Raw genomic sequence first — 13,224 nt, 5'->3', positions numbered from 1 at the left:
GGGGCTGCAGGAGCTCCAGCAGGGCTCTGCCAGGAGCCCATTTCCAATCCCAGCCAGGGCCAGGCTCTGTTCTGTTCTCACGGGTGGCATCGAGCACGTCTGGCGTTTGCATCAACTTTAAAAAAATGTGGCTCAGTGGAGCCGCATCAGATTAGCAGGCGGAAGCTCTCCAGGTCGTGCCCAAGGGTCAGAGCTGGACTAGGGAAGGCCCTTCTCAGCCTCCAGAGGCCTCTGCCAGTCAGGCGAGGCAAGGCCAAGTGGACGTCCACGAGAGAGAGAGAGAGAGGGCGGCTGGGCTGCTTCTCAAGGAGTGTGTGTGTTTATTCAGAAGAAGACTAAGAGTTGGCTCTTAGATGCCGCTTTTCTCTGCCAGAGGGAGGCTCAAAGTTGCTTCCAATCACCTTCCCATTCCTCCCCCCACAACAGACACCCTGTGAGGGAGGAGAGGCTGAGAGAGCCCTGATATCACTGCTTGGTCAGAACAGCTTTATCAGTGCCGTGGTGAGCCCAAGGTCACCCAGCTGGTTGCATGTGGGGGAGAGCAGAATCGAACCCGGCCTGCCAGATTAGAAGTCCGCACTCCTGACCACTCCACCCAACTGGCTCCAGTGCTGCAGGCCTGCCTTTGGGGCCAGAGATGCACAAGGGAGCTCACCCAGATTAAAAGGGCGAAGCGAAATCCCCCAATGGGCCGGCCCCCCTCCCCGGGGCCAGGAGCCGCCCTGCCCCTGAGCCAGACTCACCGCCGGGATAGCGCCGGAGAAGCAGCTTCCGCACCTCGTCGTAGATGAAGATGAGCAGGCTGTAGGGGAAGGCGCAGAACCACCAGGTGACCCTGCAGGGGAGGCACGGGAGGGTCAGCATCCAGAGGGGCCTGGCAGCCCATGGGGGGGGCATGGGGGGCCCCAGGAACTGCCATGCTAGAAATAGGCTTGCGGCAAGGAAGGAAAGACCAGCGCTGGGGCCTCTGGGGCACTCATGGGGAGCACAAATGGGGGGGGGGGTTAGGAGGAGCCCCTGGTGGTTGGGGGGCTGGGGAGGGACCTCAGCAGGGCTTCATGGCCCAGAGCCCACCCACCATGGCTGTCGTGTGGGGAGCCATGGTGTTCTCACTTACTTGAGGGGGTACATGCGCAAGGCCACCCCCATGCCTGGGCAGTAGGACAGGAAGGCAGCCAGGGCAGTTTCTTCAAGGAGCCCGAAGATCAGGATCTTGTTCTGGGGAGGACAAAGGGGGTGGGGTGGGGGGTGGGGGAGGGGTCATGTTGAGTGGCCCAGGGGGCCCCTTCCCAGCCCAGGAGAGCTGAGGGAGCCTGCAACGGCCTTTCCTTGGCCCGGCACCCGCCTCCTCCCGAGGCCTGACCCTGGGCCATGGGGCAGCACAGGAAGGGGCCCCACCGAGCCCCCTCTCCCCATCCATGGGGTCCCCTCCGGCTCCCAGGCCAGTGGGGCAGAGGAGGAGCGCATGGAGAGCATCCTGAGGGGCGCTGGGGAAGGGGAGGCAGGCTCCCACAGCCTCTGCTCCCCCCCCCCCGCCCCGAGGGCTCCTCCCCACTCACTTCATGCCCTGCTGGAAGACGGAGTTGCGCTGGTCTTGCAGATGATGAGGTCTGCCCACTGCACCACCACGATGCTGGCAAAGAAGGCAGTGTGGCAGGTGAACTCCACCACCTTGCGCTGCTCGTAGGTCTACGGGAGAGCAGGGGGAGCAGAGGCGGCAGCGTGAGCAGGAGCGGCCGAGGGCCGGGCGGACAGAAAGGGCTCCTCAGCCGGCCCTCAGCAACCTCTCTGGGGTACACTGCTTCTGTCCGTGGAGGCCCCATGAATGACCGTGGCTGCCGGCCCCCACTCACCCACTCCTGGCCGTAGCTGTCCTCCAGGTCGTTCTTGGATCGGTCGTCCCAGTCCAGACGGATCCCCAGCAGGGTGGTGGGAAGGAATCCGTTTTCCGCCAGGATCACAAAGTACGTGAAGAAGCCGCCCAGGGCCTGATCATGCCTGGGGGGAGGCAGCCGAGGGCAGGGCGCTGTGAGGCCTGGCAGGGCTGTGGGGCCCGGCCGTCTGCAGGCCTCAAGGGCGGAGGTGGCTGGCTGGCTGGCTGGCTGGCTGGCTGGGGGGGGGGGGCCGAGGAGCTCGCCTCCCCTCCGTCCCTCCAGGGCCTTCGTGGCTCTTGGGGGCCAGGGGCCGAGGGGGGCAGCCGCTGGGGGTCCGGCACTCTTACCGATCTGCCCGTAGGCCATGCTGATCAGACGCTCGTTCACCAGCTTGTCCGTCTTGGAGTTCCGCGGCTGCCTCTTCATGATGTCACTCTCTGCGGCCTCGTAGGCCAGGGAGATGGCCGGGACCTGGGGGGCAGCCAAAGACTGCGGCTCAGAAAGGGGGCTGGGAGGGTGGGCAGGTGGGCAGGTGGGGGGGGGTCACCTGGCACTGAGGTTGTCTCCACATCAGACCAGCCTCTGCACACTGGGCTCCCGCTGGAGTTCTGATGCAACGGGGTGTGCACAGTCACAAGACGGCTGATGTGGGAGGTGGAACGAGCCACTCCGGGAAGACCCCTGTGCTGCGGGGCCATTGCTGTCCAAGCACAAGCAGCGTTTCTCCATCTACGCCAGGGTCACCTCCAGTCTCGGCTTCTGGAACACTCTCCAGGGGCCCCCGCTTGACCTTGACGCGGAAGTTGCAGCTGGTGCAGAATGCGGCCCCTACGGTTCTCATGGGAACACTCAGCCTATCCTGAGGCACTGGTTGCCAGTTACAGTCCGGACCAAATTCAGTTTGGTGCAGTGCGGACTTCTAATCTGCATGCCGGGTTCGATTCTGCCCTCCCCCACATGCAGCCAGCTGGGTGACCTTGGGCTCGCCACGGCACTGATAAAGCTGTTCTGACTGAGCAGTGATATCAGGGCTCTCTCAGCCTCACCCACCTCACAGGGTGTCTGTTGTGGGGAGGGGAAAGGGAAGGCGACTGTAAGCCGCTTTGAGCTCCTTCGGGTAAAGAAAAGCGGCATCTAAGAACCAACTTCTTCTTCTTCTTCTTCTTCTTCTTCTTCTTCTTCTTCTTCTTCTTCTTCTTCTTCTTCTTCTTCTTCTTCTTCTTCTTCTTCTTCTTCTTCTTCTTCTTCTTCTTCTTCTTCTTCTTCTTCTTCTTCTTCTTCTTCTTCTTCTTCTTCTTCTTCTTCTTCTTCTTCTTCTTCTTCTTCTTCTTCTTCTTCTAAGTTCTGGTGTTAACCTTTACGGCCATCTGCGGTCTGGGCCCCATATACCTGTGGGACTGCCTATCAGCTTTATGCTCCCGCAGGGCGGGTAGGAATCTGTTGGAGGTCTCCAGCCTGGCCCTGACCTGGTGGAATGAGCTCGCGGAGAACGGAGGGCCCTGATGGAGCCGGCACAGTTCTGCAGGGCCTGCAAAATGAAGCTCTTCCGTCTGGTCTTCGGTTGAGGCCGGGGCAAGGAAGGTCCGGGCAAGGAAGGTCCAGGCCCCGCACTGTGGCTCCCTGGGAAGATCCTCCTGAGGCTTGTTTGTCAGATGGCCTGTCGAGCTGGGAGGGAGTTGTCACCGCTGGGGGGTGGGGATGTTAGAATTGGGGATGTTAATGTTGTTTTAGGGTGCATATTTTAGTTGTAAACTGCCATGAGCCTTTTGGGGGTGGTAGTATAGAAGCTGAATGAATGAATGAATGAATGAATGAATGAATGAATGAATGAATGAATGAATGAATGAATGAATGAAAATGTAAGAAAACTCCCAGCCAATCGGATCTCCCGTAGTCAGTCACAAGCTTTCCTGGGCAGAAGCCCCCCAGCCTCACCCCCAGCCCACTCCCATTCAAAAAAACACTTGTCGGGAACTGGAAGAGGCGGTTGGGGGGGCATCGTGGAGTGACCCCGCTCTATGTGACTCCCCGGCAGCCCCCATCATCACAGCAGAGACCTGAGCAGGACCCCCCCCCCTGCTCTCCCCCCCCCCCCCGCTCACCATGTCGGTGCCCAGGTCGATGCACAGGATGGTGACGGTGCCCAGCGGCAGGGGGATGTTGATGATGATGAAGAGGAGGAAGGGGGTGATCTCGGGGATGTTGCTGGTCAGGGTGTAGGCGATGGACTTCTTCAGGTTGTCGAAGATCAGGCGGCCTGCCGGGCACAGAGGAGGTGAGGAGGCCTGGCGGGGGGGGGGGCTGGGGGGGGCCGGAAGGAAAGGCCCCCTCAGGGGCGGGGCGCTCACCTTCCTCCACGCCCGTCACGATGGAAGCAAAGTTGTCGTCCAGGAGGATCATGTCTGCAGCCTGCTTGGAGACGTCAGAGCCGCGATGCCCATGGCGATGCCGATGTCCGCCTTCTTCAGGGCTGGCGAGTCGTTCACTCCGTCGCCGGTCACGGCCACAATGGCCCCCTAGGCCGCAGGGGAAAGGTTGGGGCTGGGGGGGCCTGTGGCGGGTGGAGAGGGCTGCTTGGGAAGGCCCTCCCCTCAACGTCTTGCTGCCCTTGGGAATCGGGATCCTTTCAGTGCAGCCCTCCCCCGGAGGGAATACCCCATCCCCACCGGTCCAGCCCACCCGGGAAGGACCCCTGGCGAGCCACAGACGGGCCGTGTTGGGGCCAGCACTTTTCCTCGCGGTTTGTCCGGCACCAGCAGTACTAGGAGCCTGGCCAGTGGGCTTCTTCTAGCCAGGCTTTAACCTTATTCTGGCGGCTGTTTCCCAAGGGCATTTCAGCCCTCCCTCCACAAGTGCAGAAGGGGGCCCACGGAGCTTTCTGGGTCTTTTGCCCAGCTAAAGACCACCCCTTCCCCGCAAGCGTCTAAATACAACCTCCAAATTTAAGCCTCCAGGAGGGGTCTGCCTGAGGGGGTCCAGAAGACTCCCAGTCTCCAACTGTCCACAATGGAAGAGCACCATACAGAACGCTTCATGGGGGACACATGAGGGGCCAGGGCTAGTTTGCTGTGGGTGAGATCCTGCTATGGAATCCGGCTGGACTCAGTCAGCCCCTCTTCTGGCTTGGGGATTTGGGCTTGCAGAAGCCCAAACTGGGGTCCCTGAGGGTGAGCAGGTAGCTGTGAATTCCTGCATTGAGCAGGGGGTTGGACTAGATGACCCTGGAGGCCCCTTCTAGGCTTTCACTGTTTGAGGAAAGCCCACCTGTTGATGGTCTCTGGGCTCCTGCAGCGTTCCCCACCTGGTGCCACAGGGAGGGCGAGGCCGACTGTGGACAGCTTGTGGAGACTTTGCATCTCCGAAGGGAGGAGGGAGATACAGGGAGAAGGAACGAAGGAAGGAAGGGAGGGAGGGAGGGAGGGAGGGAGGGAGGGAGGGAGGGAGGAAGATACAGGAGAAGGAAGGAAAGAAGGAAGGAAGGAAGGAAGGAAGGGAGGGAGGGAGGGAGGGAGGAGGGAAGGAAGGAGGGAGGGAGGGAGGGAGGGAGGGAGGGAGGGAAGGAAGGAAGGAGGGAGGGAAGGAGGGAAGGAAGGAGGGAGGGAAGGGAGGGAAGGGGAGGGAGGGAGGGAGGGAGGGAGGAAGATACAGGGAGAAGGAAGGAAGGAAGGAAGGAGGGAGGGAGGGAGGGAGGGAGGAAGGGAAGGAGGGAGGGAGGGAGGGAGGGGAAGGGAGGGAGGGAGGGAGGGAAGGAAGGAGGGAGGGAGGGAGGGAAAGAGGGAGGGAGGGGAGGGAGGGAGGGAGGAAGATACAGGGAGAAGGAAGGAAGGAAGGAGGGAGGGAGAGAAGGAAGGAGGGAGGGAGGAAGGGAAGGAGGGAGGGAGGGAGGGAAGGAAGGAAGGAGGGAGGGAGGGAGGGAAGGCAGGAAGGAGGGAGGGAGGGAGGGAGGGAGGGAAGGAGGGAGGGAGGGAGGGAGGGAGGGAGGGAAGGAAGGAAGGAAGGAAGGAGGGAGGGAGGGAAGGAGGGAGGGAAGGGAGGGAGGGAGGGAGGAAGGAAGGAAGCAGGAGCGGAGCAGGCTTCTCTCCGTTTTCTGGAAGGCCCTCTTTGCGGACAATTTCCTTCCTGCTCTTTTTAGGGTCTCGAAAAACCGTGCTTGTCGCTGCCACGGGCCCTCTGGCTGCCTGAGCCAGGGTCATGCGCTGGCTGAGCAAGATCCGGCCGATGGCCCAGAGCTCCCGACCCCCAGCCAGCTGGCTTGAGCAAGAGACGGCAACGGACAGCAGAACGCCTCTTATGCCCCAGACACGCAAGTGGGGACACCTGGGCACACCTGAAATTGATTCTATTACAATGATGTGGGTTTGCTCCCCTTTTGAAGTTCGGGGGAGACTGACCAGCCCGCCAGCGGGGAATTTGCCTTCAGCCGGGGACAGTCCCTGCCAGGTGCCGGGTCGGCCTGGCTGTCCGTCTCCCTGCTTGTCTTCTGGCCCCCGAGCCCCCCTGGGCAGCCCCTCACCTGCCGCTGGCAGCCCTCCACAATGATCAGCTTCTGCTGGGGGGAGGTGCGGGCGAAGACGATCTCCGTGTGGTTCTTGAGGATCTCGTCCAGCTGCTCAGCCGTCATGTCCTTGAGGTCCGAGCCGTGCACCACGCAGGCCTTGGCTTCCCTGCAAGGACAGACGGACGGACAGAGGAACGAAAGGGGGGGGTCAGGTCCGGGCCTTGGGGGGGGCAGAGCGGCTGCTGGAGGGTGGGGGGGCCTACCTGGGGTTGACCTGGCTGACGGGGATGTTGAGGCGGGCCGCAATGTCCTCGACGGTCTCGTTCCCTCGGAGATGATGCCCACCCCCTTGGCAATGGCCTTGGCCGTGATTGGATGGTCACCGGTCACCATGATCACCTGCCGGAAAGAGGCGGGGCACGGGCAGCGTGAGGCCGGATCCCGGAGGAGCACCTGTGCAGGGGGGGCCTGACCCCTACGGGGGACTCCTCCCACCAAGGACAGCCTGGCCAGGGGTGCCGCCTCAAGACCCACGTGGGCAACACGACTGGACCACCCGCTGCACCCACAGCAAACAGGCCAGGGGCACTCTGGGCCCCTTCAGCCACCACCCCCTCCAGACTACCCCCCCCCAGGCTTCCTGGCCATTTCTGAGCCCACCCGGACAGAGGAGGGAAGAGCTGGCTTTAAATACCCCCCTTTTCACTTCCTGAAGGAGTCTCCAAGCGGACTGAACGTCCCATCCCCTTCGTCTCCCCACCACAGACCTCTTGGGAGGGAACGGAGGCTGAGAGAGCTCTGATAGGACTGCTCAGTGAGAACAGCTCTCACAGGACTGTGGCTTTCCCTGCCTGCAGGTGGAGGGCGAGGAGGAGCGGGGAACCAAACCAGCTGGCCATCACACCCCGCAGGTCAGGATCCCCGTCCCCTCGAGCCGGGCTGACCTTTCCACGGTCCGAGGAGGGCTGCTGGGCATCCCGACCTGCCCCCTCCCCTTGCTGTCCTGTCCTTGCTTGGCCCTTGAGGCTGAGGCCGCAGATGAGCTGCTGGCTGCGTCACATGGGCTCCCGGCCTCTGCAGCCTCCGTCCCGCTTAAGCCCAGATGAGGAGCCTGCCTGCCCTCCCCTCCCCTCCCCTGCCCTCCCCTCCCCGGGGGCCTCCCTCACCCCCTGGACAGCTGGCCAAGGGGGATTAAGGGCACGGAGGGGTAGCCAGCAGCACCAGCTTTGCCTCCAGGGGTGGAAGCCCCCCGCAGTGAGGAACACAGACCTGCAGGAGACCCTCCGGGCTGGGTGAGGCTTTCGAGGGGGGGGGGTCGCCCAGCCACCAGCTGCTCCACCCTCCTTCCTGCAGGGGCCGGAGCCGTACCTTGATGCCGGCGCTCCGGCACTTCCCCACGGCGTCCGGCACCGCGGCCCGAGGCGGGTCGATCATGGACATGAGTCCCACGAAGCAGAGGTTCTTGATGGGGAAGTTGACCTCGTCGGCATCGAACTTGAAGCCCCGCGGGAATTTGCCTTCGGGCAGGTAGACCTGGCAGAAGCCTGGCAGAGGGAGAGCGAGGCTCCGTCTCCCCTCCGTGGGTGAGCCCCACTGCAGCCCCCCACACCTCCCGCCCCACGTCTCCCCTTCAGGGAGCAACCCCCTGGACGCGGGAGGTCTTTCCCCGGGGATTCACTTGCCCCCTGGCAAAGGGCCTTGTGGCGGCTGGGCCCCCTCGGCTCTACCCTGCAGGGCTCATTTCTGGGAGACGGGGGTCCCTCGGCCTGCCCATGCAGAAGGGCTTGTCCTCTCCCTGGGGGTTAGCTTGGGGTGGGAGAAGAAGAGCCCTGCTGGACCGGACCAGGGGTGGCTGAAGGGCCTGCCCCCGGCCTCTGCCTGCCGCCCCTGCCTGCCTGCCTGCCTGCCGCCCGTCCGTCCCGCCCCTGGCCCTGGCCCTCTCACCGAGCACTCTCTCGCCCAGGCCGCCCAGCTCGAGGTAGGCGTTCTGGAAGGCCTCCCGCATGTCGGCGTCCAGCCGCACCTCCTTGCCCTGCATCAGGATGGTGGAGCAGCGGTCCAGGATGCGTTCGGGAGCCCCTTCATCACCAGGAGGTGGCCCTTGGGCCGGTCTTCCGTCTCGTGGATGGAGAGCTGCAACACAGGGGAGAGTCCTTAGCAGGGCCCCCAGGGAACAGGGAGGGGGTGCAGGGGGGCTTCCTAATCCAGAAAGGACACAGGACCATCCAGGCACTCAGCGGTCAACTGGACCCTCCAGGAATGGGAATAAAAAAGACAATTGTGTTTCTGAAGTCCAGAACTGCTTCTGGGACACCCAAAGATCCCATGGGGAGGCCAACAGGGGAGGGGGAGAGGGGGGACCCCCTCCCCCGGTCCATCAAGCGAGATCCTGGGGGGGGGGGCCCGAACGAGGCTGACTGCAGCAGCCGAAGAGAGCCAGAGGCCAGGAGCTGCTTCAAGACTTAACAAATCTTGCCCCCAGTGGTGCTGCCGGACTCTGGCTCTCTCACAGGGCCCCCCTCTGGATCTGTCTGCAGAAGGGACCCATGGAAGCTCCTACCCTGCCCCCAATGTTGCTCTTGGTCCTTCTGGTGCTGCTGAGTCTGCGGACCCTTTCCCCTGGAGGTGTGCTGGGACTGGAAGCTGGGAGCCTTGGCCTGCCACGGAGGTGCTCTTCCCGTGGGCCACAGTCCCCAGGTCAACCCAGGGGGGTGGCCGGGGCTCCGATGCAGGAGAAGGCCCCTTCGTATGCCACTCCTGTGGGTCTGCACCACAGGTTTCTGCGGGGAAGGAGCAATTGCACGGAGCAATTGCATGGAAAGGAAACTGAAGGGGGAGGTGATTCGAGGCCGCCCCACAGCGACTGGGGCCCGTCTCTTGGGCAGTGGCGCCCCCTGGTGGCGCCCCCCAGCCATGACACATGAGGAGTCCTGCCCGGAGAAAGGGTTCGTGGCCTTGATTAAAAATAGACAGGAGCCCCACTTTGTTTCCTGGGACTCTCAGAAGTAATTAGCAATGTATTAATTTTCTTTCCTTCAGCCTAGATTGAGGTGGGAAGCTGGGAGGGGCTGAAGCGGAGGCCAGTGGGGGCCCTCCAAGACCAACCGAGGTTCATTCAAGGGAGGCAGACTTCCCCAGAGACCACGTCTCGGATCGGAAGGGATCGGTTCAACCTTCTAGGGAGGGTGTGAGAATACATTTGCATGCAGCATTATGAAAACAGTGAGCAGGACCCAGAGAGAAGCAGCAATTTGGACTGGTTTGTCTTCCCTTGAGATTGAACTGCATGGAAACATTTGGCCACAATGGAAGTGGAAATGTCCACATGGAAGAGAAGGACTAGCAAATTTATGGCCAACTGCTGACAGCAGCTGATTGTTCTCTTCATGTGGACATCTTTATTGTACACAAGATCTCCCTGCCCTCTCTTTATCCTCACAACAACCCTGTAAAGTAGGTAAGGCTGGAAAGGTGCTTGACTGGCTTACTGGGCAGAGTGGGGATTTGAACCCGCCGGTTCTCCTGCTTTCAGGTTCTCCTGAATTTCCTGCGTCCTTGAGGGGTTGGACTAGATGACCTTGGAGGTCCCCTGATGCCCAGATCCTAGTCCGGCACTCCAACCACACCACCACAGGGGCTCTCCAGCGCTGTCAAGGGGGCAGGCGAAACGCCTGTTGAACCTCTGCGTCCAGAGGGGCCTGCCTGCCAGTCCCCCTGCCCCCCAGCCTCAGGGCCCACCTGGTACTTGTTGGTGGAGTTGAAGGGGATCTCCGTCACTTTGGGGTTCCTTTCGCGCATCTTGTTGACGGACCCACAAGACAACTGGATGCATTTCAGGAGGGCCGATTCGGAGGCATCGCCAGCTGTGTCCCTCTGTGAGGAGCGGGGGGGGGGGGGAGCAGAGAAAGGGCAAACCCAGAACATCTGGAGAGGAACTGCCAGGCTCAGGTCCGGAGCAGCATGCTCACTCGCTGAGGGTTGGGGGGGGGGGGCTGCCAGGGCCGGGTTCTGCAGGAGGCCAGGGAGACCCCCACAGGACAGAGCTTGCAGCAAGGGGGGGGACTCCTGCAGCCCCTTCTCCAGGCTGCTGCTGTAGCACATACATCCCCCCCCCGTCAGCACCACAGGCATGGGGGGTGTGGTTCTCCTCCCTTCTGGCCCTCGCCTGGGGTGGCCCCACCTCTGGAAGCCTCCCTGGGAAGGAGAAGGGAGGCTCACCTCCCCCCACCACACCCACACTTGGGGCAAGGGGTCCCCCCCCCCCATGGCAGGGCAGCCATGCTCCTGAAGCTCCCGCTGGGGGCTCCCCCCTACCTTAGAGATGGGGACGTTCTCCTGCCCCGCCTTGAAGACGGCTCGGTTGCACAGCCCTGCGATGCGGGCCAGGGCCGTCCAGGTGGGAGAGCGCTTGTCAAAGGTGGCCCCTGGGCAGAGAAGGGGGGAGGGGAGCTCTTCAGGCACCTGGTGAGGGCGGGGAGGCTGGGCAAAGGGATGCCAGGCAGAGCCTGGGGAGGGGCAGGGCTGGCAAGGAAAGGGAGCTGATACTCCAGGGAAACCCAGTGCTGCAGGCTGGGCTACAGTGATCGTTTGGGGAGAATTCCTGGGCCCACTGGAGCCTGGCAGCCCTATTCCTGCCCTCTCCCCTCCCGTCTACAAAAGAGTCCTTCCTTGGTAAGCCACGGGCAACTCCTGCAATGCTGGCCCATGCGGCAGGGTTGTTGAGCATACGGGCCGAACTAGAATAGTAGAGCGGGCAGGGCCACCAAAGGCCATCTAGTCCCAGCCCCTGCTCAGTGCAGGATCAGCCTCAAGCACCCAGGAGAAGGATCTGTCCAGCCGCTGCTTGAAGACGGCCAGTGAGGGGGAGCTCCCCACCTCCTTAGGCAGCCCCTTCCACTGCTGAACTAGACTCCTAGAATCCCAGAGTGGGAAGGGGCCATGCAGGCCATCTAGTCCACCCACTGCTCAGTGCAGGATCAGCCTCAAGCACCCAGGAGAAGGATCTGTCCAGCCGCTGCTTGAAGACGGCCAGTGAGGGGGAGCTCCCCACCTCCTTAGGCAGCCCCTTCCACTGCTGAACTAGACTCCTAGAATCCCAGAGTGGGAAGGGGCCATGCAGGCCATCTAGTCCACCCACTGCTCAGTGCAGGATCAGCCTCAAGCACCCAGGAGAAGGATCTGTCCAGCCGCTGCTTGAAGACGGCCAGTGAGGGGGAGCTCCCCACCTCCTTAGGCAGCCCCTTCCCCTGCTGAACTAGACTCCTAGAATCCCAGAGTGGGAAGGAGCCATGAGGACATCTAGTCCCACCCCTGCTCAGTGCAGGATCAGCATCCAGCATCCAGGAGAAGGATCTGTCCAGCCGCTGCTTGAATATGGCCAGTGAGGGGGAGCTCCCCACCTCCTTAGGCAGCCCCTTCCACTGCTGAACTAGACTCCTAGAATCCTAGAGTGGGAAGGGGCCATGCAGGCCATCCAGTCCCACCCCCTGCTCAGTGCAGGATCAGCCTCCAGCATCCAGGAGAAGGATCTGTCCAGCCGCTGCTTGAAGACGGCCAGTGAGGGGGAGCTCCCCACCTCCTTAGGCAGCCCCTTCCACTGCTGAACTAGACTCCTAGAATCCTAGAGTGGGAAGGGGCCATGCAGGCCATCTAGTCCCACCCCTGCTCAGTGCAGGATCGGCCTCCAGCATCCAGGAGAAGGATCTGTCCAGCCGCTGCTTGAAGACGGCCAGTGAGGGGGAGCTCCCCACCTCCTTAGGCAGCCCCTTCCACTGCTGAACTAGACTCCTAGAATCCTAGAGTGGGAAGGGGCCATGCAGGCCATCTAGTCCCACCCCCTGCTCAGTGCAGGATCAGCATCCAGCATCCAGGAGAAGGATCTGTCCAGCCGCTGCTTGAATATGGCCAGTGAGGGGGAGCTCCCCACCTCCTTAGGCAGCCCCTTCCACTGCTGAACTAGACTCCTAGAATCCTAGAGTGGGAAGGGGCCATGCAGGCCATCCAGTCCCACCCCCTGCTCAGTGCAGGATCAGCCTCCAGCATCCAGGAGAAGGATCTGTCCAGCCACTGCTTGAAGACGGCCAGTGAGGGGGAGCTCCCCACCTCCTTAGGCAGCCCCTTCCACTGCTGAACTAGACTCCTAGAATCCTAGAGTGGGAAGGGGCCATGCAGGCCATCTAGTCCCACCCCCTGCTCAGTGCAGGATCGGCCTCAGCATCCAGGAGAAGGATCTGTCCAGCCGCTGCTTGAAGACGGCCAGTGAGGGGGAGCTCCCACCTCCTTAGGCAGCCCCTTCCACTGCTGAACTAGACTCCTAGAATCCTAGAGTGGGAAGGGGCCATGCAGGCCATCTAGTCCCACCCCCTGCTCAGTGCAGGATCAGCATCCAGCATCCAGGAGAAGGATCTGTCCAGCCGCTGCTTGAATATGGCCAGTGAGGGGGAGCTCCCCACCTCCTTAGGCAGCCCCTTCCACTGCTGAACTAGACTCCTAGAATCCTAGAGTGGGAAGGGGCCATGCAGGCCATCCAGTCCACCCCCTGCTCAGTACAGGATCAGCCTCAAGCATCCAGGAGAAGGATCTGTCCAGCCGCTGCTTGAAGACGGCCAGTGAGGGGGAGCTCCCCACCCCCTTAGGCAGCCCCTTCCACTGCTGAACTAGACTCCTAGAATCCTAGAGTGGAAGGGGCCATGCAGGCCATCCAGTCCCACCCCCTGCTCAGTGCAGGATCAGCCTCCAGCATCCAGGAGAAGGATCTGTCCAGCCACTGCTTGAAGACGGCCAGTGAGGGGGAGCTCCCCACCTCCTTAGGCAGCCCCCTTCCACTGCTGTACTAGACTCCTAGAATCCTAG

The 13,224-nt window shown here is 62.1% G+C and overlaps 1 protein-coding gene across 1 annotated transcript in view; it reads right to left on the bottom strand.

Moving 5' to 3' along the window:
- Positions 1 to 660: 660 nt before the first annotated feature.
- Positions 661 to 13,224, bottom strand: part of LOC143843108 (sodium/potassium-transporting ATPase subunit alpha-2-like) — a 32,895-nt gene continuing 20,331 nt past the window's right edge. Inside the window, 17 exon segments of the mRNA XM_077349129.1 lie at positions 661 to 835; positions 1,118 to 1,220; positions 1,561 to 1,590; positions 1,593 to 1,689; positions 1,854 to 2,035; positions 2,222 to 2,345; positions 3,977 to 4,131; positions 4,223 to 4,306; positions 4,309 to 4,390; positions 6,388 to 6,538; positions 6,636 to 6,702; positions 6,705 to 6,771; positions 7,741 to 7,916; positions 8,317 to 8,448; positions 8,451 to 8,505; positions 10,111 to 10,245; positions 10,687 to 10,796. Of these exon segments, the coding sequence (XP_077205244.1) occupies positions 661 to 835; positions 1,118 to 1,220; positions 1,561 to 1,590; positions 1,593 to 1,689; positions 1,854 to 2,035; positions 2,222 to 2,345; positions 3,977 to 4,131; positions 4,223 to 4,306; positions 4,309 to 4,390; positions 6,388 to 6,538; positions 6,636 to 6,702; positions 6,705 to 6,771; positions 7,741 to 7,916; positions 8,317 to 8,448; positions 8,451 to 8,505; positions 10,111 to 10,245; positions 10,687 to 10,796 (1,925 nt within the window).

This window comes from Paroedura picta, chromosome 1 (genome assembly GCF_049243985.1).
Source record: "Paroedura picta isolate Pp20150507F chromosome 1, Ppicta_v3.0, whole genome shotgun sequence".
Classification (NCBI taxonomy): domain Eukaryota; kingdom Metazoa; phylum Chordata; class Lepidosauria; order Squamata; family Gekkonidae; genus Paroedura; species Paroedura picta.
The sequence above is the reverse complement of the archived record's forward strand: the minus strand, read 5'-3'. Positions and strand labels throughout refer to the sequence as shown.